Genomic DNA, 25,009 nt, shown 5'->3' with positions numbered 1-25,009 from the left:
TGTGAGAGACAGACAGAGAGACAGAGCGTGAGCAAGGTGGGGGGCATAGAGAGAGAAACAGAACCTAAAGCAGGCTCCAGGCTCTGAGCTGTCAGCACAGAGCCTGACACGGGGCTCAAACTCACAAACTGCGAGATGATGACCTGAGCCGAAGTCGGACGCTTAACCGACTGAGCCACTCAGGTGCCCCTAAACTTTGAAGTTTTTTTGTTTAAGTTTATGTTTATTTATTTTTGAGAGAGAGCAAGAGTACGTAGGGCAGGGCCAGAGGAGGGTGGACGGAGGATCTGAAGCAGGCTCCGTGCTGATGGCAGAGAGCCCAACACAGGACTCAAGCTCACGAACCACGAGATCATGACCCGAGCCAAAGTCAGGAGGCTTCACCGACTGAGCCACCCAGGCACCCCGAGAATAAACTTTTTCAATTAATTTTTTCATCTAGCTTGGTGCAAAGAAAGATCAGAAACTGAGTGAACTCCCTAGATCTATATTCAGCCCACTTATGTACCTGCCTTTTTAGACAGTAGGCCTGCTCACTAGTCACATGTTGTGCTTACGCATTAGAACGTTTTTCTTGCTCTTGGTATTTAATGTAGGATTTTTCTAACTAGGTTAAATATTTATAATAAAGTAACACCACAGATTGATAGTTGAAAGCACAGAATGCAAGAAGGACAAAATTTCTATATTTACAACTGTTTCCTTTTTCTGGCCACCTGGTGCTTTTTGGTGGGCCTAACAATATCTAGTCTGTCAGTGCAGGCTCTGAGGGTGGCCATTTAACCACTATGCGGATTGTTTAAACATTTCCTTTTACAAAAAAGGCAACAGTTATACTTAGTACTGTTAAGATAGTCCTGTGATTGATGAGATGCTATCCCACCTAGGTGCATAATAAAAGAAAGAGATAGGCACACTTGCATTTGGGCCATGAAATTACATTTAGGAATTATTTATGTGAAAATGTACTCGTATGGAGGGGAGGTTCCAGAGATACTTATGTCTTTCAGTTTTACATTCTTTTGTTTCTTTTCGTGACCGCCCCACTGTGAGCAAAATTAAACACGACTCCTGTTTTGGTGACTGAGGAATGAAGACAGGCGGAAGGGAGGTGGTGGATGCCTATGGCTAAAGGCACAGGGTTGGGGGGCCTGGGGGGCTCAGTCAGTTAAGTCTCCAACTCTTGATTTCGATTCAGGTCATGATCTCACAGTTTCTTGAGTTTGAGGCCTGCACTTGCACACTCTCTCTCTCTCAAAATAAATACATAAAACTTAAAAACAAAACAAAAACATAAAGGCACAGGGTTGGAATCGGGCTCAACCCTGCAGCACCTACAGTGACATGACCTCTTGAAGCCTGTTTTTGTGCCTATAATCAAAGGAGATTATGGTAATAATAGCTAATTAAGAGGGGTGTTGGGGGCTAAATGAGACTGTGTTTGAGAAGTACTCAGTGCAGTGCCTGGCCATGGGGAGCCCTCAACTAGTGGGAGCCCCAGTACCTAGCTGAGGAGCAGGCACCCCATCTTTAGGTCTCTGATGTTCTCCCCACCAGACCACAGTTTTGACTTAGTTCTCTGTGGACTATACCCTCACTTCATTCTCTCTGAAAAGAGAACCAAATCCCATGGTGGCAAAACACTTTGTGGCAACATATTCTGTTGCAGTTATATTTGATTAAAGGGATTGATTTCACTGACTTCCTCTTCCCATTTCAGATTTTCCAGGTGATTACTTCCAAAAAGTTGAAGACCATTTCTCAGAATTAGAGATTTGAATACATGATTGTATAAGGTTTATGCGGTTAGGGGAAAAGATTAGATGTCTGTTGCTCTTTGAGCAACCACTGGAAAATAAACTAGTTCAGGCATATAAAAAATCTGGAGACAATGTTATAAAACACTGTGAATCTCCTTCCAGGTTAGGAAATAAGAGATTGGAAAAAGAACTGAAGTTTCCCATGTCATTTGTCCGCTGTCCATTTTCCTTAGCAGCAGCACCCCCCCCCCCCCAGAAGTAACCATTGCTTTGAACTTGGTGTTTATTATTTGAAATTGTGCTGTTTTAACAGTGTCTTATTTTTTCCCACAGCTATCTGCATCATATTGGTGCATTTACTGATCCGATACAGATTACATTTCTTGCCAGAGAGCGTTGCTGTTGTTTCTTTAGGTAAGTGCTTGTCAGTGATCCTATAATAAAAGCAGTAATAATACCGTTTTTTGAGTGCCTTCCTAGTGCCAGAAACAGCATGAGATGTGGTACATGCCCGATTTCATTTAATCCTCACTGCAACCTGCCACGAGGGTGTTATGATCCCATTTTACAGATGAGGACACCGTGACTCAGGAGTGATGACCTCCTAAAGGTCACATAGAAGCCCCCCCCCCCCCCCCCCCCCCCGTTCTGCTTCTAGAACTACCCTCGGGGCACATTGACCTCTGTTACTAGGTTATGCAGACACCCAAGTCTACTAAGGCAAGTAATGGACACTTAATTCGTAGGGTCACTGAATTTTACAGCCAGAAGGAACTCTCACTTCATGGTCTAAGAAGGAGAAATGGCTCACTTTAATGTCAGAATGAGATCTAAGGTGTTCAGGAGTATTCCATTCTACCTCACTTGCATGTCTTTCTTGTTTCCTGTGGCAATAAATTGTTAAGATAACTAGCCTCTGTATGTCAGCTGTACTTCAGTAAAATTAAAAAAGGAAAAAAAAGGTAATCAGCTCCTATTTAGAGGGAATGAATCAGTGTAATAATAGATGTGAGCTCACATGAAAGTTAATTGAAATGGTTAATGAAGGAAGAAAAAGGGACCTTACTTCTCAGTAAGTATTAAAATCAAGACAAAAATGTGTTTGGGGGTGCTTAAGGCATGGTAAATAAGGTTTCACTGAGACCCGCTAAGGCATTTATCAGTTTGTGATATTGTGTTGCTTTTACTCGTTTCCACTTGCCTACTAATGAGATTTAATTTTCCCTTATCACCACCGATGCTCTCTGTAAGTTAATTTTCTTTGCCTTACAGGTTTGGTTGAGTAATATTTTTATAATACATTGATGGTTTAGCTTAGCTTTGGAAATGAATGTTCAGACTTTGATTCACCGCCCCCTGTCATCATCTGCATTCCTACTAAGCTGGTTCAGCCCCTCCTGTGTTTTCCCTGGGCTTCACATTACCCCTCTAAGTGGTGCCTAGTTCTCACCTATGAGCTTTTGCATTGCCACCTCATGTGAGCCTTGTAACCCCCCAGTGATGCCATATCTTAAGGAAGAAACACCACTGGATAGTACTGATCTTGAGTCAAGAGTTGGAAAACAATTTTACTTAGAGTTCCTATTCTCTGTTTAGCAGGCTCTTGAGCTGCACATCCCGGCAGATTCTAACAGCCTTAGCTAACGAGATAGAAAGCCTTCAAGGTCTAAGAATGGTATGATCATCCCTTTTCTGCTATCAGGACACTGAAAATAACCTACACAACTAACACCTCTTCTGGGACATTCAGTAAAGACTTAAAACACCACTCCAAGGAACGTACAGTTTTGCAGTCAGCTTTCGTAGTTTCTTAGAATAAGAACTATAGCTGATGTGTGTTTAGTTATTGTGCCATGGAAACGATGGTTCTTATAATTCGGTTTGGAATGTCATGTTCTTCAGTCTTTGAATGTTTGGGTAACGGTAGGTCAGTGAACACCAGTGCTTGTACTAGGAGTTATAGCAGACACTGTCGGTTGCCTACCCAAGGGCCATTGCCCCCTTCTTCCTTGAAAATAGAACCCTAATTTTGATCAGGTATCTTGCCACAGTGCACTCAAGGAAGGTGTGCCCCTCCAAGTCAAGACTGGTCTTGGCCATCGTGATAATTCCACTCTCCTTTGCCATTGATTGGTTGAATGAGGTGAAGGCAGCAAGGCAGTGTGAAACCCCATCCTGGCCAGTGAGACCACGGGGAAGAGTGTGGAGGTGGAGTGTGCCTTATCCTCTCTGATGAAAAGTTTCCCATACCTTTGATTCAGTTGTGTGACGATCTGATGCCTGGAGCATTGGGAGACATCTTGCCATCACTGTGGCTCAAAGACAAAAGCCAGAATGCTAAGGATTGCCAAGGAGACAGATGAGAAACCCAGATTCTTGACTGCGTTATTGTTTTGTTGAATTGATAGTCCTGGAGCTGCCTGTCGTATGAAATAAGAAACATCTGTTGTTGAAGCCATTTTTAAGCAGGTGTTCTTTTACTTGCAGCTAAAAGCATCTTAACGAATATAGGACTCTTTCCATTCAAGGGACAGAATCAGTTCAAATTGATTCAAAGAAAAATTGGCAGGGGTGGACTTGCACACCCATTGGCCTGTGGAACCAAAAAACCTACCAGTGACACTGGCTTCAGACTCAGGTGGATCAAGTCTCCTGGACTCCATTTTTCTCCGCTTCTCAACAGTGCTTCCCTTTGTTTTGGCTTCAGTCTCAGGCAGCCTCCCTCTGTGTGATAAGCCGTTCCAGCTTCAGGCCTACTACCCTTACAGGAGCAGTCACAGAGGAAAAAAGTGGCCTCCTCTTCTTCCTGTTTCCACCAGAAGTTGCAGGATGAACTCTGACCTCCTGGCTTCCCCATTCTGGACACAGGCTGGAATGGTGTTGGGGACTGGCCAAGGCTTTCCATCCACAGGGTTCATTTCTTCACTGATGTAGCAGAAATAACTGTAGCCTGTAGGGCCAGGTCGTGGGAGGGTTGATGGCAAGTAAATCTTGCTTTCAAAATTTTTGTTAGCTAACTCAGGTGATTGGAATGCTAAGGGTAATTCCAAGAAGAGTGCTGGGGTCCAGAAGGTATTTTTTATTATGTTAGAAGACATTTGGTTAGAATTTAGAAATGCTGACAAAGCTATCAAAATAGTTTTATATTTCATAAAGCTATGTAAATTGAAGGAAAGCTTTTTTTTCTCTTACTGGAGCAAAGTGTAACAAAATATTGAGCTATCCACCATTTCAAGAATTTCCAGCTTTTGTGCCAACGAAGAATCTAGATGAAGCTGCCAGAGAAAATAGAGTTTTCATTCTTTAGGGATAAACTCTCCCAGCCTACCTCTTCTAGCCCAAAGTCACTTTTCAGACTGCAGTCATTGAGAGACGTGATTGGCCTTTCGTGTTACAGTTAAACATTCAGAGTACCTAAGAAACTATTGGTATAGAAAAGGACTATCTACACTTTAAAAGCACATTTTCCCCCTTCTGTTGTCTTGTAATTTCAAATGAGCCTCCAGACTTTTCTCATTCTTTCTAAAAAAAAAGGTATCAACATGAAATTCTAAAAATATTTTCTTGACCCTTCTTCAGAGCTTTTGGATACTTTCTGTACTTAGGGAATTTTGTAGCTTAGGCTTTTAAAAAAAAAATTTTTTTTTTTTTTTTTTTTTTTTTTTTTTGCACAAAGAGCTAGACAGAAAAAGAACAATCCTTTTCATTGACAACTTCAGCCATTTTCATCTGCTTCATTCTCTTCCAAACCATATGTAGATTCGATGACTTTACTTGGTTTGAATTTGTATCATTTTTTGTGTTCTTTCCTTTTTACTAGTCTTTTCATTAAAGTTCACGTATTTACTTCTGTCAGTGCTGATTCACTCTATATTTAGGACTGAAATTTACAAGGAATAAAAAGGAAATAATTGTACTGCCCACTATCTTGTGTCACGTATAGCGAAACAGGAGATTTTCCCTCCCACAATCATACTTTATTCCAGAGAGAGGAAAGGGTTCAGAGAAGGGGTTAAGTAAGGGCTGGAAATTTGCCTTTTCAAATGCCAAGGCCTAGCCTGAATACTACTGATAATTAGAAACACTGGATTTGATTGAATCATTGGTAGGATACACAAAAGTGCTTCCTTGTCATAACTTTCTTAACTATGTGCCTTTAGTATTACTCTCGTTCTTGTTCTGACTAAAGGATTTCAATTTTTTTTTTTTTTTTTTCAGTAGGAGAATAGTGCTCTTTGTGGGGCATCTGGACGGCTCAGTTGAGTGTCTGCCTTTGGCTCAGGCCATGATCTCACGCTTCGTGAGTTTGAGCCCCACATCAGGCTCTCTGCTGTCAGTGCAGAGCCTGCTTCAGATCCTCTGTCCCCCTCTGTCTGCCCTTCTCCCCCTCGTGCACACACTCTAATTTACATTAAAAAAATTTTTTTTAATATCCATTTATTTTTGAGACAGAGACAGAGCATGAGTGGGGGAGGAGGGGCAGAGAGAGAGGGAGACACAGAATGCGAAGCAGACTCCAGGTTCTGAGCTGTCAGCACAGAGCCCGATGCAGGGCTCGAACCCACAGACCGCGAGATCATGACCTGAGCTGAAGTCCGACGCTTAACCCAGTGGGCCACCCAGGCGCCCCCTTCTCTCTAAAACAAACGTTAAAAAAAAAAAAAAAAAGAATAATGCTCCTTGTGTCAGTGGGTGTTTTGAGTGGAAAGTGATGAGAAATCACTCAATTCCTGAGTTACTAATTAAAGGTAATTCCAGAAAAAGCAGATGTAGTAATGGTATTTTTAAATTTTTTTTTAATGTTCATTTATTTTTGAGAAAGAGACAGAGAGAGAGACAGAGTGTGAGTGGGGGAGGGGCAGAGAGAGAGGGAGACACAGAATCCCAAGCAGGCTGCAGGCCCCGAACTGTCAGCACAGAGCTCCATAGGGCTAGAACTCACAAACTGAGATCATGATCTGAGCCGAAGTCAGACGCTTAACCAATGGAGCCACCCAGGCGCCCCTGTAGTAATGACATTCTAATTGTACTTAAGTTCTTAAATTTTTTTTTTTAAATTTTAAGACAAAGGGAGAATCCTAGCCGTAACTGTAACAGCTTTTGTTACTCTTTAGACTGTTAAAGTCTAATGCTGACATAGCTTACAGTGTCTCCCAGGAAACTCCTCGAATCTGAAGTGCTTTGATTTTTATTAGAGAAGAAACAGGCATTCATTTGTTGGTATTAGAATAGCTGTCTTAGAGGCAGAGGCCAGAATTGGTTGTCAAACTGACAAAATGATCACGTTAGACTCTCAGGATTTTCGAGGCTGTGCTCGAGGCAGGGAGGAGTGCCAGCACAGACTCGGTTTCTAGATACACGGGTCAGCGGGGACTGTGTTCTTGGCACATCTTGTTGCTGTACTACTGCCATGAACTAAATGTGTGCCCTCTGCGTGGAGTAAGTTCCTCCTTTTTCCTGGAGTCCTGCCTTGACTTACCTAGTTTTATGGTCATCTCCTCTTGGCTAAGCCTTTTATCATCCATAGGTTAGATTTTATACTCAAGTCTTCCAGTTCCACCAAAATAGGCTAAATTTTAAAAATAATAAATAAATAATAACTGTTAAATAATTGCATTCTGAAAGTTGCTACATTGGGGCTGATTTCTCTGATTTCCTCTTGTACCACATAAATGTTCTCCTCTGTGCTTGAAAAAGGAATAACATTGCCCTGAAAGGGTGAGCTGCTTTAAAAACGAAACATTTGGATAGCCTTTCCCCCCAGAAAACAAACTGCCCTGAGGGATGGATTCCCATTTTAGAGTCTCTTTGGGGTAACTACTGTAGGTAGCAGAGTCAAGGACTGGATTTTCAAACTTACCTTACCAGAGTATAACTTGGTTCTATAATTACAGCTGACAAAATGTGCTAAAAATATATTAAAGTATTTTCAAAAAATCATCTGTGGTTAAAAGAGGATTATGTAAGTAAGTATATCCCTTTTTGCCTCATTATATAGTAGCAGACCTGTCTCCTCATGATGATCAGGGTCAGTCATCCCTGCCAGTATCGGCAAGCCTTTTCTAGGCCTGCTGGTCTGTTGACTCAAAGAGCCCCAAGGGACCAGGCAGCAGCCATTGTAACGCTTACTATGTGCACCCTGGTGGAAAGGTCACCTTCTCGGAGCCAGGACCTTTCGACCCCCTGAGCCTGTAGTTTCAGGCTATGGGAGCAGAAGGTCTCCAAGTGGGAATCCCTACTCCCAAGTGAGTCTCTGAGAGTGATGTTGCATGGGGCCACAACTACAGTAAGCAGGTGCTGTGCCCCGCTTACTCTTAGGGACGTACTGCCCTATAATGGCCATTGGCTTAAGGAGTCAGTCGCATCCTGGGGGGGAGCTCCAGTCTTCGTAGGATGTCCTCTCCGAGCTGGTGCCTCAGCTTCTTTATGAGACCCTCTTACCACTCTGGCTGGCTGGCGGCTTCTGGTTGGGGTGGCGTATTAGTGTAGGACCACGTGGGGTCCATGGTCGCACGCCCACTGCTGCACCTCCCTTGCCATAAAGTGAGTCTCTTGGCTTGACACGCTGTTGGGCAGTGTCCCGCTTTAGTGGACCAGACACTTGTGAGCCCTGGGTCAGTGGTGCGATCCAAAAGACATACCCGCCGGCATACTTGTCCATCTCAGTCAGAATGAACTACCAGGGTGGAAGGGGTCTGATACAATTGAGTGGCCATCATTCCGCTAGCTGGTCTTCACAGGGGATGGAACCACATCAGGTGCTGGGTGTTGGTCCATGTGGCTGTCCAGTCACCCATTCAACAACAGCAGTAGCTAGAACAGCCATGGTGGGAGGGAGTCCACGCTGTTGGACTTGTGCACAACTCCCGTCTCTGCCATCATAGCTGCTGTGTTCATGAGCCCGTTGCATAAACACTGAAGCGGCCAAGGTGAGAGCCCGACTGAGTCACCCATGAATCAAGCTGGTCATGGGGAACTCCCAGCGAGGCCGTATGTAGGAATGGAGGGAGAGGTGTTGATGTCACAGCTGTAGAGGACGCAGAGGCCCGGGGCACCTGTTCATGCAGCGTGCTTGTGCCCGCCGGACCTGGCCAAGCCTGATCTGTAATGTAACACCTGGACCTTACAACGCACTGCTGCTGGGCCCACCCAGCCTTATAACTGGGTGGTTATGGCAACGCCACTTAGGAAGCACAGTTCTGGGCACATGAGCACTTGACGCCCCATGCTCAGACACTCTGTCTCTACCAGAGCCCAGTAGCATGCCAGGAGCTATTTGGGTTTTTTCCTCCCGTGTTTTTCGAATGCCGTGTAGTTCTCTGCTGCAAATGGCATGACCTTGTTCCAGAACCCTAGGGATCTGTGCTGAGGAGCCCTCCTATTGAGGCTTGCCCGAGACGTCACACACCATCCCTTTCTACCCCAGATACTTCCGGTGCCAGGGGGTCTGCCAGATGGTGTGGCAGAAGCGGCAGGCTGCTTGAACTGCAGCGGGGCCCTTTCTTGTGGTCCCCACTCAGAACGCTCAACCTCCCACAAACCAGTAAATGGGTCAAAGTAGTCTTCTCAAGGGTGGAATATATAGCCTCTAAGCCTGGAGGAGGCCTACCCAGCATCGCGCTTCTTAGTGGTGGGAGGTGGAAGGTGCAAATCTTGTCTTTTACTTGAAGGCAGTGTCTTGTTATGTTTCAGACCACTTGACCCCTACCTTCCCAGATGGGCGGTCCCCTGAAACTTTCTGTCGTCTGAAGCCTAGGTGTCTTATCAAGACATCCACTTGCCACTTCTTGCTTGTTGTGTCAGATTAGCATGCTGTCCACCTAGTCTAGTGGACCCCGGTGTTGTCCTGGGCAATGTCCATATGGTCTAGGTCCTTTGGGACTATGTTAATGACAGAGAGCAAGAGTTAACATAAGGTGCCTGCCTTATTTGGACTTCTGTGTAATCTTGAAACAGCCTGGGGAGGTCTTTATGCCAGCAGGGAGGTGGGGGCACTTCAGCTGGCCCAGAGGGTCCACAGGAATCTGGAGATTGAAGGTGCTCATGTAAATCTCCCCCAGATGACCCTCCGCCACATCTCAGAGTCGCACATCTTCCTTAGCTGGGCCTGGCAGGAGAGGACGTACGTAGCTTTACCCTCTTGAGCTCAACTTCCTCAAGATCTGCCACTCTTGGAGTTAAGTCCCGTGCCTGATCTTCACTCTAGAAGCCCTCCAGCTGCAGTAGGTGAGGGCCTGCTTACATGTTGCCAAGGAGGCCCTCCAACTCTCACTTTGCTCTAAGTTGGTGATTGTCTGAGCCTGTCCTTCTCTCTTTTCAAAACCTTGGCGGGGGGGGGGGGGGGAGGCGGGGAGGCGGGGGGCGCGCCTGGGTGGCTCAGTCAGTTGAGCGTCCGACTTCGGCTCAGGTCATGATCCCACAGTTCATGAGTTTGAGCCCTTCATCGGGCCCTGTGCTGACAGCTCAGAGCCTGGAGCCTGCTTCAAATTCTGCATCTCCCTCTGTCTCTGCTCCTTCCCTGCTCCTGCTCTGTCTCTCTCCTTCAAAAATAAACAAGAACATAAAAAACCTTGGCGGCCCTCTGCGAAACCACACCGTTCCACTGTTCTCATTATTTCCCCCATAACCTCTCCAACACCACACATGCTGCCTGAGCCACTGCCTCCCACCCCGTGTCCCAACCCAGTCACCACAAGGGAGTCTTAGCAGTGGCACTGCTACCCCAGCTGAGGGACTGCCAGTGCTTTCCCACCAGTGCCGGGGTCCTCACTGCCAGCCGGCTGCTGAGAGATCCACCTCCCTCCTTGGGGAGCATCCTTCGAGTGTGCTTCCTGGAACCACTCCGCTCCTGGAACCAGTTGTCTTAAGTTGGGAGCCTAAAAGCAGAGTCTTGAGACAGGAGGTTGGGACATGTAATTTATCGAGGGATGCTCTTCATGAATAAATCTGTGAGGACACGAGACTAGGGGAGGAGGAGGAGCCAAACACCGGCAGGGATCTCAGTTTAAGCCCAGCCGGAGCCTCAGTAGGAGGGCTCTGGGGCAAGAACCCACACTGTGGTTGTCCCTCTTTAAAGCAAAGGGGCTGGACTCCTAACGCCCTGTTAGTCATTGGCTGTGAACTGGTGCAGGGTGGGCACAGCTTCCTGATAAGGTGCCTCTCGGCAGCTGACGACACTCTTCTGGAGAAGGGGACAGGTGCGAGCACTCAGCTCGGCCTTCTCAGCGGCTCACACAGATGGGCTGTGTGAAGACAGCTGGGCAGGCCTCGCGGCGTGAGAATTAAAAATGCCTGTAACCTTGATCCACCCGTCCCTCTTTTCAGGGGTTTTTCCTCTGGATGCCCCCGCACACATGGGAAATCATGTATTTACTCAGGTGGGAAGGGCAGTGATAGCAAAAACCTAGAAAAAAAAAAGCCTGGAGACTCAAGTTTTCATCGAATACTCTTTGGTACCTTTGAAAATTTTGTACCATGTGCATCTGCTATTTAGTCAAATAAAGATAAAATAATTCACTTTTAAACAATTCTGTATCTGCTATTTACTAGGTAAGTGATGCCGGGCGTTAGCCTCAGTTTCCTTATCTGTAAACTGCAGGTGATAGTGCCTTCACATCCTAGAATTGCAGATATTAAACATGGCAATGCATAGAAATCACTTAGTAACTATTAGCTGCTGCTATTAATATTATCATCTGTGTTATCATGGTTTATTGCCTTGCAGGGTAATTGTGGGGATGAACTAAAATAATGTGTATTTTATACATCAGCACAGTGCCTGGCACATAGGAGGTGTGTGTGTTTCTTTTTCACACAGGGCAAATAAATATATGTATATATATATATACACACACATACACACACATATACATACATGTATATTATGTGTGTGTGTATATATATATGTATGTACCAGTTCAAATATATATATGTATATGTATATATATGTGCATCTTTTTTAAGGGAGTTGGGATCAGGTTTTGCAACCTGATTTTCTTCCTTAAAACATTTTAAATGTTTTTCCTGTAACATTAATTATCAGGATCGTTGCACAGTGATGCTGGTAGAGCAGCATTGCACCCTGGGAGGGAGGTGAGGGTTCACGGGTTGTAAAGGCAGGTGTAGTCTGCCTGTGTCTTAGCGTCATGAACTGGTAGGATGTCGAGTCCCTTGCTAGCTCTGAGCCATTAGACTGGCTACTTCAACTTTGAGCCTTCATACCTGAAGCATTCTCTGGAGGATTAGAAATAACTTAAAGCAGGGGCGCCTGGGTGGCGCAGTCGGTTAAGCGTCCGACTTCAGCCAGGTCACGATCTCGCGGTCCGTGAGTTCGAGCCCCGCGTCGGGCTCTGGGCTGATGGCTCGGAGCCTGGAGCCTGTTTCCGATTCTGTCTCCCTCTCTCTCTGCCCCTCCCCTGTTCATGCTCTGTCTCTCTCTGTCCCAAAAATAAATAAACGTTGAAAAAAAAAATTTAAAAAAGAAATAACTTAAAGCGACAAATCCTAGGGGCACCTGGGTAGCTCAGTCAGTTAAGCATCCGACTTCAGCTCAGTCATGATCTCACGGCACGTGGGTTCAAGACCCACGTCAGGCTCTGCGCTGACAGCTCAGAGCCTGGAGCCTGCTTCAGATTCTGTGTCTCCTTGTCTCTGCTCCTCCCCTGCTCATGCTCTGTCTCTCTCTCTCTCTCTTTCTCTCTCTCTCCCTCTCTCCCTCTCAAAAGTAAATAAACATTAAAAAAAAATTAAAGAGAATTGCTCAAGTAGTAATAGTAACAGTAGTGATAATATCACATCATATTTTACAAAGCTTTCCAATGCCTCATAAATAATAATATAGAAACAAGCTTAGGCAATAGAATTATGATTATAATCAATAGATGTAATAATAATTATGAATAATTATTTTTCAAATGCAGCTGCTCCATATGTAATTACAAAAGCATTAACCATGGTATTAAAGTTTGGTATGCATTTACAAGGGAAAGAGAAAGTTGAGGTTTTAGTGGAGCAGAAAAGCGCTAGCTTTGAAAATGAAATCGGAAACCAGGAAAAGAGGTTCAACTTCCCCAGTAATCAGGAGTGATTACTGAATGTAGATTAACTGTCAAATGCAAAGTGAAACAGTGCAATGCAACTTCTCGCCCATCATATTGGCAACAGTGTTATTCAGATGATTATCCAGGGTTCGTGAGAATGTGGGAGCGCTCTGGTGCCCAGTGTAAGTTGGTGCAGCACTTGGGAGGACAATTTGGCAACATTCTCAAGAGATAAAAATGTGCTATGCCATGCATGGTCTCTGGATCTGCCCTAGGGCAACACGCTTCCACAAAGAGGCCTGAACATTGCAAGTCCGCTGTGAGCGGCACACAATGGGAGACAGCGATCATCTGGGGGCTGATTTAAAAAATTGTGACCCTTGAAAAAATTAAAATGTAATTCACATACTGTAAACTTCACAGTTTTAGGGTGTACAGTTCAGTGTTTTCAATATGCTCACAGGGCTGTGCGACATCACCGCTATCTAATTACAGAACGTTTTCATCGCTGCAAAAAGAAACCCTCTACCTACCTACTAGCAGTCACTTCCCATTTCCTCCTTTCCTCCTACCCTGGCAACCTCCGTCCTGCTTCCTGTCTCTGTAGATTTGCCTAATTCCACACATTTTGTATCAGTGGACTTGTACAATCTCTAGCCTTTCTTTTAATGTAACAGGTTTATTGAGATATATAATTCACATATGAGTTACCCATTTAAAATGTACTCTCCAATGGGTTTTAGTATATTTGCAGAGTTGTGCAACCATCACCACAATCGATTGTAGACATTTTCATCACCCCAAAAAGAAACCCTATTCCCTTTAGCTATCACCGCCAAGCCCCTCTTCCCCAGCCCAAGACAACCATTTCTATCTCTATAAATTTGCCTACCCTGCATATTTCATATAAATGGGTCATAAAATACATGTCTTTTGTGCCTGGCTTCTTTCACTTAGCATTTTTTTTTTATTTTGTTTTAACTTTTATTCATTTTTGAGAGACAGAGAGAGACAGAGCACGAGGAGGGAAAGGGCAGAGGGAGGGAGACACAGAATTCGAGCTGTCAGCACAGAGCCCGATGCAGGGCTCGAACCCATGAACCGTGAGATCATGACCTGAGCCGAAGTTGGACACAACCGACTGGACACAACCGACTGAGCCACCCAAACGCCCCAAATGTTTATTTTTGAGAGAGGGAGACACAGAGTGTGAGCAAGGGAGGGGCAGAGGGAGGAAGACACGGAATCTGAAGCAGGCTCCAGGCTCTGAGCTGTCAACACAGAGCCCAACGCGGGGCTTGAACTCACGGACTGCGAGATCATGACCCGAGCCGAAGTCGGACGCTCAACCGACTGAGCCACCCAAGTGCCCCATCACTTAGCATGTTTTCAAGATTCATCCACCTTGTAGCATGGATCTCTCTGTCTCTCTGTCTCTCTCTCAAAAACAAACGTTAAAAAAAGAAGTCCTTAAAATGTATACAAAATTTGGAAAGATAAGTAATAAAAAGCAGCTGGGGAACCCTGGAGAGGTTAGAATGAGTGCTTTCATGCCACCTGGAAAGTTGAATTGGGCAACTTGTGTTTTGAAAATAGGTTCGTTGACTCCCTTTACAGCTCAGATCTATTTTGTCTTCGTCTATCTTTTGAAGTAATTTTGTTACTATTTTAATAATATGTACCAGTTCAAATAGTAGAGAGGCTTATAAAGTTAAAGTTGCTTATCTCCTCTCTTCACCTGAAACCCCTCCCCCACAGCAATGAGTGTTAGTGCAATTCCTTTTCCTGATTAACTTCTCTGTTTAGTGTTGTCTTCTCACCCCACCTCACAAAGTGTGTTTCTTCAGCTTTCTGTTGTCGATGTGGAAAAGCTCCTTCTTCTGCAGGGGGAAGTAGGTCTTTGTCTTTAAGCGTGGACAGTGGTCTTCAGGCTTGCTTTGTATCACCCCCTACCAGAGATTGTGATTTAGGAGGTCTGGAGTGCTGCTCAGGTGTCTTTTTTATGAAAAGCTCCCATGGTGATCCTAGGGAGTCAACAGGGTTAAAAATCATTTATCTAGTGAGTAACAGAGCAATCTTAAATTGTACCCGTGATGCTTCTTTGAGAATTATTTTTGGTAGGTTCTTTATGAGAGAGTAATGAGCTTGTCAGCCTTAAGGAAACACGCCTGAACTTAGATGGTCTGTTTTGTTCCAGGAATTTCACAGAATTTTTACTTTAGGTTATTTTTAGCATCGGGGTTTTATCTCTAACGAAATGCTCTACATAGAGCTGCCATCTGAGTCTAAGAAAGTGATCTGGGATTCTTTTTTGAAAATGGTAGGAAAAGCAGCATAAGGCAAACTTAGCATGTAAGCTTTCGGTCGTTTCACATTGAAAATGGGGGGATGTAGCAAACCGACAGGCGGAAAGACTGTCCTTGGGTCTGGTTTTGTCAAGCTTTCCGTTTCCCCAGCTGCACCCCTGCCCCCAGATTGTCGTTGACTTCATTACGGTATGTTTACCTGAGATGCAAATGAGAAAGAAACTTGTGACTGAGAACGTCACACTGATTTCCATTCTTATGTTTTCAGACATAAAACTTGCAGAAATCCATAAAAGCTATTTAAAGACATAATAATCAGATTCTCTAGGATGATAAACCTGAGTAATCTTTCTCATATCTTAAATTCTGTTCAACTTTACATTTTCTCTTCCAGGTATTCTCATGGGAGCAGTTATAAAAATTATAGAGTTTAAAAAATTGGCAAATTGGAAGGTAGGTTTACCCAACTTACGATTTTTATTGATTATCTTTAATTTTAGTAACACTGATGGTTAGTTACGGCGGCTTATCATTGCTTCACTATGAGGGAAGTTTATATTGTCCCATGAATTTTTTAACGTTCTGTTGGATTAGGGTTGATATCATTACATCGGACTTCTCTGAAAAAGTATAAATCTCCCAGTTTCAAGTTAACATAGGAGCACTCAGTGTCAGATTTTGTTATTTATTTGCATTTTTATAACCTTAGACTAACCTGCTCTCTGGGGGAAAGTCTCTAATTAGCATAAAACATTTATCAGTGGTTACCGCTGACAGTGGAAGATAAAATGTATTTGTCCAGCACCAGAGCTTACAGTATGCTTTATACACTGTAGCTCATGTTGTCCTCATGACAACCACATGATGTAGATGACCACATTCTGTCATCACTCTGGTATTACAGATAAAGAAAGCGGCCACAGAGAGGTTGAGACACGTCCAACATCACAGAGCTAGAAAGTAGTTGAGCCTTCTGTCCAGCCCCGCTGGCCCTGTGTGTTCTCTGTTCTCCGCCATACTGTGCTGTCCGCAGGGTGTGGGTGTTCATACCCTCGTGTTCACACAGTGGGTAGAGCGTGAGCATCATCTTGTGGTACAAGGACTAAGTGAAACTCGAACTTAAATGTGTGTACATCCATATTAAGTACTGAGATTAAAAGTATGTGACGGAATTGATTTTGAGGAGGGGAATAAGTTTCGTTTGAAAAGATTAAAGAGTTATGTGGCTACACTTCATCACATTCAAACTCTTCCTATTTTGATTCTGCTTCTAGGTGCTAGGATTCATTTACCTGTGAAACTGTAGAGTGTAAAATGTGCAAAACAAGTCGCACAGTCTGACCTAACACACAATTTGAAACTGTTATAAATAATACTTAGGAAATATTGTATGTATTAAATGGAATCTCAAAATCTACGTTGAGCTCCTGCTATTACAGAACTGCCCTGAGCTGGGGAAGGGACTGGGCAGGCCTCACTAGAGCCCACTGTGAATGATATCTCTGCCCTCCTACAACTGGTTAAATTGAGTCACCCTCACAGTGGCTCATTCTAGGGCAGGGGACACAGACTGTAACCCTTACCCTACTCCTAGATACAGCCTGATGTGTTTTGATTGTGTTTGATTTAAAATCAGTTGCTCAAAATTGGAATTGACTTTTAAACAATTAAAAAGCATTAGTTTTATTTTAAAATATTTTCTATCTATATAACTTACTGGGAATTTCACATAGAAACCTGAATCTCGAGCTTCTCTTGAAGAAGCAGAAACTTTTTTTTTTTTTTTGGAACTTATATCTGTTATTTAAATGTATTTTATGTTTAATACATTTATTTAAATTCAAGTCAGTTAACATACAGTGTAGTACTGGTTTCAGGAGTAGAACCCAGAGATTCATCACTTACATAGAACACCCAGTGCTCCTCCCAGCAAGTGGCCTCCTTAATGCCGGTCACCCATCCAGCCCCGTCCCCCAACCCGCCTCCAGAAACTCTCTTAGCACCAGGCCCACATTCCACCCTGCAGAGATCCAGCAGCTGCCCCTTCCGGGAGTGCTGTGTGGCCAGGGAGGCCTGGGAGATGGTGGCCCCTGTTCGGAGTGGTGGGAACAGAGGAGGTGGGGGGAGATCGTCTTCCACTTTTGAGTTTTATATGCTTCGGTTTTGTTGAATTTATTGTTCAATAGATGTTACTGTTCAAGTTAAATAATAGTAATATATTTAATAGTACAGGCAAGCGAACCAGAGTTGGGTAGTGAAGGTAATGGAGTGCCTAAAGGGCCTTCCAGGCAGCCTGGGCTTGACTTCAGAGAAGGGGTCTGTCAGGCCCTCTGATAGATGGGGCAGGCTTCCTGGAGGAACAGGTGTTTGTGGAAAGCCAAAGCAGGAAGCAGGACACCTGTTTGGAAACCAGGTGCTGCCGGGAGCAAGATAAGAAAAACAAGGAGCTTGGTGTTCATTCCGTGGAGTTCTTTTGCCAGACTGTCCTGCTGGGCCTGCCTTCCGCCTGTGTTATCATGTACTTACATATTTATTTCTTGAAAGCAACTTGCTTTTTTTATGTGTATACATTTTCTTCTAGTAGTTTTTTTTTAAGGCTTTTGTTGTGGTAAAATATACATAACATAGGGGTGCCCAAGTGGCTCAGTATGTTAAGTGGTTAACCTACTGACTCTTGATCTCTCACAGTTTGGTTAGTGGGATTTGGCCCCAAGCCCCCTAGGCTCTGCGCTGACAGCTGGAGCCTGCTTGAGAGTCTTTCTCTCTCTCTGCCCCTCCCTGTCTCTCTCTGTCTCTGTCTCTCTGTCTCTCTGTCTGTCTCTCTCTCTCTCTCCCTCCCTCTCAAAATAATAAATAAGGGGCGCCTGGGTGGCGCAGTCAGTTAAGCGTCCGACTCCAGCCAGGTCACGATCTTGCGGTCCGTGAGTTCGAGCCCCGCGTCAGGCTCTGGGCTGATGGCTCAGAGCCTGGAGCCTGTTTCCGATTCTGTGTCTCCCTCTCTCTCTGCCCCTCCCCCGTTCATGCTCTGTCTCTCTCTGTCCCAAAAATAAATAAACGTTGAAAAAAAAATAATAATAAATAAGCATTTAAAACTATATATATATACATAACGTAAAATAGCATTTTAGTTATTTTTAAGTGTACATTTCACTGGGGTTAAATACCGTTCACAGTGTTGTATACTCATCGCCATTATCTATTTCCAGAACTGTTTCATCATCCCAGACAGAAACTCGACCCAGTAAACAACTCCCCAGTCCCCCCGCCCCACAGTCTGTTCTGGTTTCTATTTTTTTCGTATTTTCTATTGTTTTCGTAGCCCCCATTCTACTTTCTGGCTTTATGAATTGACCGATTCTAGGCACTTTATATAAGTGGAATCATACATTTGTCCTTTTGTGTCTGGTTTATTTTACTTAGTGTGATGTTTTTAAGATTCATTCATACTGTAGTTTGTGTCAGAATTTCCTTCCTTTTTGTGGCTGAATAATATATACGGCTCTTTGTCGATCCATTCATCTGTTGATGGACCGTTGGGTTGTTTCTCCCTTTTGGCTCCTGTGAATAATGTTGTGAATACCGGTGTGCTACATATGTTTATTTTAAAGGAAACATTATAATGCTGTGGAAACCAATATTTTTATAAATAAATACGATAAAAACAAAGGAGTAGAGATGCCTGCCGAAGCCCCCTGAGATCAAGCCCGTTCTGTCAGAAAGGGAGATCAGCACATTGGAGAGAGGCTTTACTGCCTTATAACACCAAACTGTGGTGTCTTTGACTTAATTGAGACCAGAAAATGAATCAAAGAGAGTGGACTTTCTCAATCTGGGGGGATCAGTGGTATATGGCATACACTGCTCAAGTATCACCTAAAATCACCTTATACCATTTGCGGGGACGAGTTGCCAAAAAGAACCTGCGATCTTTCTGTAACACTATTCACTGCAAGGCGGTACATGCATTTCCTGTGGCTGCGATAACAAATGACCAAAACTGGTTGGCTTAAGACCCCAGAGAGTCATTCTCTCAGAGTTGTAGAGGCCAGAAATCTGAAATCAGGATGTTGGCAGGGCCGTGTTCCCTCTGGGAGCAAATCCAGGTGGTAGGAGAGAATCCTTCATTAGCTTTGTAGCTTCTGGTGGTCCCAAGTATTCCTTGGCTGTGGCAACATAACCCCTTTCTCCTCTGTCTTCACATGTCCTTTGTGTCTGTGTGTCCTTTCCTGTCTCTTATAAGGACTCTCTCATTGGGTTTAGGGCCCACCCATCCAGTGTGATCTCATCTGGATTCTTCCCTTAATTACATCTGCAAGGACCCTCTTTGCAAAGAAAGTCACATTCTGGGGTTCCAGGTGGACATGAATTAAGGCTGGAGGACCCTGTGCAACCCACTGCAGGTGGGTTCTATACAGTGGTCCCCTGCGCAGATCCTGAGAATAGGTTGCCCCACAAAACACAGATCGGCCCATTTCTTTTCACGTGGTCCCAGTCTGAGGCATGAGCTTGTTGCTCAGGCAGCTATTTTAAGACTTAATAAGGCATTTTCAGCAGCCGTCATTTGCTTCTAGTTTGAGTCTTTGAATGTTGTTTTAGGCTTTATGGCCACAGCTGTACATTTGTAAGAATACACTTAACCATTCTTCTGAATAGGGATTTTGACAAGAAATCAGACTGTCAAGACTGTAGCATGAAATTTTCCTATGAAAAAGGGCCTAATTTTGCAGTGTTAAGGAGACTCTGTATTACATGTAGTCATTTCGGATTTGAAGACCAATATGGATTTTCCCCCTGATACACCAGCAATTAGAGATGTTAATATAGAACATGAAATTATGATGTCATTCCTCCCAAGATGGCCATATTCTAGAAATACCTTTCATAATGACACTTAATATTTGAATCTGGAAGCATAGCAAGGGGCTGACTTTATAGCCATGTCCCGAGTCACAAGGGCATCAGATGGACATTATTTCATCACAGCCAGGTTTAGGAAAGTGGCACAGTTGTCTGTGACAGGCAGAGAAAAGGCCAGGGCAGTTTTAAACGTGTATAGGGTTTAGTCTTCCTCCAAGTGGATTGTTCTAAGGCTTACTGTTAACTTTTTTTCTGGAGGATTTCAGTTTGTGGACTTGTTTTTGTAAGCGTTCTGTTTCCATTGAAATGTCTTCTGTATTAATATTAACTTCCTTTCCTAAGTAAAGAATAAAAAGCATACAGGGTGTGTTTGGAAGCACTTCATTCTTATTTATTTTGCTGGTCACCTTTAAAATCACTTGTCCTACATTTATTAGTGCAGGTTTTGTGGTGTCTTTGGTTTCTTCTGCTGCTTGGTTCTATCATCAGGTTCTTTTTTAAACATTAAATATTTCCACAGGGCCTACGAGGACAATTACTTTGGCTCTTCACTGACGGATTTTATTTCCTAATATATAAATTCCATGCTTCTGAGAATACCCATTTTACATTTACAGGAAGAAGAAATGTTTCGTCCAAATATGTTTTTCCTTCTCCTGCTTCCTCCTATTATATTTGAGTCAGGATATTCATTACACAAGGTAAGGCCCAGGCATGCACTGGTGCTTTTGGTCTAGGTGGCTGCCCAAGTCGGTGAGACCCGCTCCTTAAGAGCTTGGGTGTTGACCTAGCAGCGGTGGCTCTGTGTGAGCACCCCGGGGGTGCGCTGCCTGAGGGAGAAGGGCGCACGTAGCAGTTAGTGGGTCGCTTTAATGGGCTTATTAAACTAGTATTTTCCACAGAGGGTTACTTTTCCTAGGAAGTGATGGCCAAAGTGATTTTTAAGTGTACACGGGCAATATATTGACTCTTCTTTTTGGACACAGACTGACACATGTTAAGAGGACAGTGTGTCCCAAGCCTTTTGATTCTCAGCTTCCCATGTGCGGCTTTTGTCCCTCCTTCAGCCTCTCCATCCTTCAGTGTCTCCCCTCTCAGTGTCCTGCCCTAGCTCCCCCTCTGATATCCCCTTATCCCCGGACTCCTTTTCTTTCCGCCATCTCCCTGGCCCAGCTTCTCCTTACCAGACTGGAGCCTCATCCTTCCCCAGCCCTCCAGCTCCTTCTGACCCATCACCTAGTCTAGTCCCACAGTTACTCTGCTCATTCTTGGCTCCTCAGCCTAGAGAGCGGCCTCACCGGCCCTTGCCCACTTCCCCGCCTTGCCCCAGCATTTCTGGTCTCTGCCCTCCAGCTTCCAGCGGGACTCATTCTGCCTGGGCGGGAGCTTCTCACTTTTAAGCCAGTTTGTGTGTATGTGGGGGGTGGGGGAGGGGTGTCTTTTTCTTGACGTTTTAAGTTTATTTATTTATTTTTGAGACAGAGAGGGAGAGTGCACGCGTGCACGCCCACACCTGTGCGAGAGCAGGGGGGAGGCAGAGAGAGATGGGGTGGGGGGAATCCCAAGCAGGCTCCATGCTGTCAGCACAGAGCCCAGTGTGGGGCTTGATCCTGTGCACTGTGAGATCATGACCTGAGCCAAATCAAGAGTCAGATACTCAACTAACTGAGCCACCCTGGTGCCCCTCTTTAAATGTGCTTAAGTTTTAGGGGCGCCTGGGTGGCTCAGTCGGTTGGGCTTCCGACTTCAGCTCTGGTCATGATCTCGTGGTTCGTGAGTTCAAGCCCCGCGTTGGGGTCTGTGCTGACGGCTTGGAGCTTGGAGCCTGCTTCAGATTCTGTCTCTGTCTCTCTGTCCCTCCCCTACTCGCTCTCTGTCTCTCTGTCTCTCTCTCAAATGTAGCAAATAAACAAATAAATAAATAAATGTACTTCAGTTTTAAAATAAAAAAGTGACTCAACTTAAAATATTAGTAATACATCAGTTATTTTGTGAATGTGATTAAAAATTATGAAGGTTGGAAAGTTTGGCCTACCCTTCGACAGAGGAAAAGAGCCTGGACTTTAGAGCCAGAGAGACAGAGGTCTAATCATGCACTGCCTCCTACAGGTGTCTTTTGGGTAGAGTCAAAATTAAAAACAAAAAAATCCCCCAAACCCTACCTCCTGGGTTGTTTGAAGGTTTGCACAAAATGAAAGAATGTATGCAGAGCATGACCCACCACATTAAATAATCGATGGTGTTCCTTGTTGTTGTTAACATCATCTGTTATTAATATGATCACTGTCATTGATAACTTAGTAAATGAGTTAAATTTAGTCATGAGAGTTTTGTTAAAACATACTAATTAAATCTTTAGTTTTCCACCGGGATATTAAAACATAAATATTTTAAACTGTTCAGTCCAGGGGCGCCTGGGTGGCTCAGTCGGTTGAGCGTCCGACTTCGGCTCAGGTCATGATCTCACGGTCCGTGAGTTCGAGCCCCACGTCGGGCTGTGTGCTGACAGCTCAGAGCCTGGAGCCTGTTTCGGATTCTGTGTCTCCCTCTCTCTCTGACCCTCCCCTATTGATGCTCTGTCTTTCTCTGTCTCAAAAATAAATAAACGTTAAAAAAAATTTTTTTTTTAAAAAGGAACAGGCAAGAAGAAATTAAAAGTCAGTGTCTTTCACACTTTCATTTTATAAACAAATCTTAAAAGAACTATAAGCAGATAAAAGAAAATATTTCAAAACAATGTGAAGTGGGAGTGCCCGGGTGGCTCAGTCAGTTAAGTCTCCTACTCTTGATTTCCACTCGTCATGGCGTCAGCCATGAGATTGCGTTGGGCTCCGTGCTGACAGCCGGAGCCTGCTTGGGATTCTCTCTCTCTCTCTCTCTCTCTCTGTCTCTCTCAGAATAAATAAACATTTTTTTAAATAAAATTTTTTTTAATTTAAAAAACAATGCGGAGGAAGTTGATTTGATCTTTGCTTAAAAACATGACACTGTGATATTATATTAGCATATAAAATTTTTATTTTCTAATTTTTTGGAGGGAGGGAGATAAACTTGTTCAAAATTTGAGGAAAATAATAGTTTCTTAGAAAGACATTTGTTTGAAGATGGCTTTCCAGCAGAAAATGTGACAATTTATGTGAAATGGACTAATGTGAGTTAGAAATATGAATTCAGAGACTTCTGTTCACTTGTGTCCTCCCCAAAGAAGATAGGAAGTCAACTTTGAATGTTTTTAATATTGCTGTATTTGTTGATGTCAATTTGAACTTGGAATAAAAATTTCAGTAAGATTCCCATCAGTTAATATGCTTTAGATAGGCAGCTATTGGTTCTTTAAAATTATTAATATCATATAAAGAATAGGACATTAGTTATGTCAAAGAGAAACAGATAAATTTGCTCGGTGTAACAAAGGGAAGTTCTTTTAGTGTGGTAACTTGAATTTGGGTAAATTTTCAATAGCCAGATTAATATTAACCAGCTACATAAATTATATTAGCATTAGATTCCTATAAACAGATCAAGACTTAATTTAATCTATTTTAATCTATTTTTAACAACAAAAATAAATTAGCTCTTTGCAGAGAAAACTCCTAGATGAAAGCCTTTGGTTTAGAAAAAACAAATCATTGTGTTTGCCCTGAATATTTTAAAGTTTTTTGTGTGCTAAAGACTGATAAACCAGACAAAATAATTGAATGTTAGATTATGGGCAGCCAAATCAAAATTGCAACAAAAGAAGCAAAAAAGGTTCCTGAAGGAGATAGGCTTGGTGGGGCCGTTGGTGTTGAGGTGAGGACATAACTTTGGAAGTGAGCTTTAAAATAGCAGTTCCTGTTGTCTGTGGCTTGACAGTTAAGCAGAAAATGGGATTCCTTGCCTATGCCCACAATCAGGTATCGAGGTTCCTTGGTATTGTTCCTAAGTGGAGTCCACAGGATTCTAATAAATAGCTTAATTTTTTTTTAATTTTACGGAAATTTGAAAGATTTACTGTGCTACCAGGACGCAAATATATTCTCCTAAATGCTGTGAAGTATAGATGGAAATATTTCTTATCCGTCGTATTTGATGAGGATACTAATAGAGTAAAATAAAGTTATTTAAGGGGCACCTGGCTGGCTCGGTCAGAGGGGCGTACGACTCCTGATCTTGGGGTCTTGAGTTCAAGTCTCACGTTGCATGTAGAAATTACTTAAATAAGTAAACTTTACATAGATAGACAGATGGATAGATAGCAAGCCCTGGACAGCAAACAGGAGTTTTTGATCCTATAACGTATTATCTTGACATACTTTGTAATAATTCACCTTTTCTGGGGCGCCTGGCTGCCTCAATTTGTGGTGGAGTGCACAACTCTTGGTCTCACAGTTGTCTGTTCAAGCCCACATTGGGTATAGAGATTACTTTGAAATCTTTAAAAAGAATTAGGCACCTTTTCTTAATTAATTAAAAAATTATAGTTGTATAAATTTTGGACTTTGATCAGATGTGGAACACAGGTAATTCCTTCAGTACCTATTAATTATCTTCTATCTGACGGGCATGATGCCAGTAACTATGTTACATAACAGCAGACCAGGTCACTGCCTCCTCCACTGAGCTTATAGCTTAGTGGGACAGACGGACCTCAGTCAAATAGTTACATAAATGAATATAAGATTTTGGGCATGGGGCACCTGGGTGGCTCAGTTGGTTAAGGCGTCTGACTTCGGCTCAGATCATGATCTCATGGTTCATGAGTTGGAGCCCCCCATCGGGTCCTGTGCTGATGACTCAGAGCCTGGATTCTGTGTCTTCCTCTCTCTTTGCCCTTCCCCTGCTCGCTCGCTCTCTCTCCCTCTCTCAAAAATAAATAAGCACTAAAAATAATAATAATAAAATTAAAAAAAAAAAAGATTTGGCCATGTACCAGGAGAGGGTCATTGTGCACTGAGAGCATAGGATAGGATTTGCCCTGGCTAAAAGATCAGAGCAGGCCTCCTTCAGGAAGAGTCAAGCTATTCTCAGATCTTAAGATGATTCGGGTTCACCAAGCAAGGAGAAA

The 25,009-nt window shown here is 43.6% G+C and overlaps 1 protein-coding gene across 6 annotated transcripts in view; it reads left to right on the top strand.

Moving 5' to 3' along the window:
• The window catches only part of SLC9A8 (solute carrier family 9 member A8), a 69,351-nt gene that overhangs the window by 6,553 nt on the left and 37,789 nt on the right, over positions 1-25,009 (top strand). For 5 of the 6 annotated variants that reach the window (XM_045444267.1, XM_045444266.1, XM_045444268.1 and 2 more), the window contains 3 exons: positions 2,094-2,174; positions 15,500-15,558; positions 20,580-20,663. In XM_045444267.1, the coding sequence (XP_045300223.1) occupies positions 2,094-2,174; positions 15,500-15,558; positions 20,580-20,663 (224 nt within the window). The remainder of the gene's footprint in view (positions 1-2,093; positions 2,175-15,499; positions 15,559-20,579; positions 20,664-25,009) is intronic. The other variant, XM_045444271.1, reaches the window with a different exon arrangement.

This window comes from Leopardus geoffroyi, chromosome A3 (assembly GCF_018350155.1).
Source record: "Leopardus geoffroyi isolate Oge1 chromosome A3, O.geoffroyi_Oge1_pat1.0, whole genome shotgun sequence".
Taxonomy (NCBI): domain Eukaryota; kingdom Metazoa; phylum Chordata; class Mammalia; order Carnivora; family Felidae; genus Leopardus; species Leopardus geoffroyi.
Note: the sequence above shows the minus strand (reverse complement) of the source record. Positions and strands in the feature narration are given on the sequence as shown.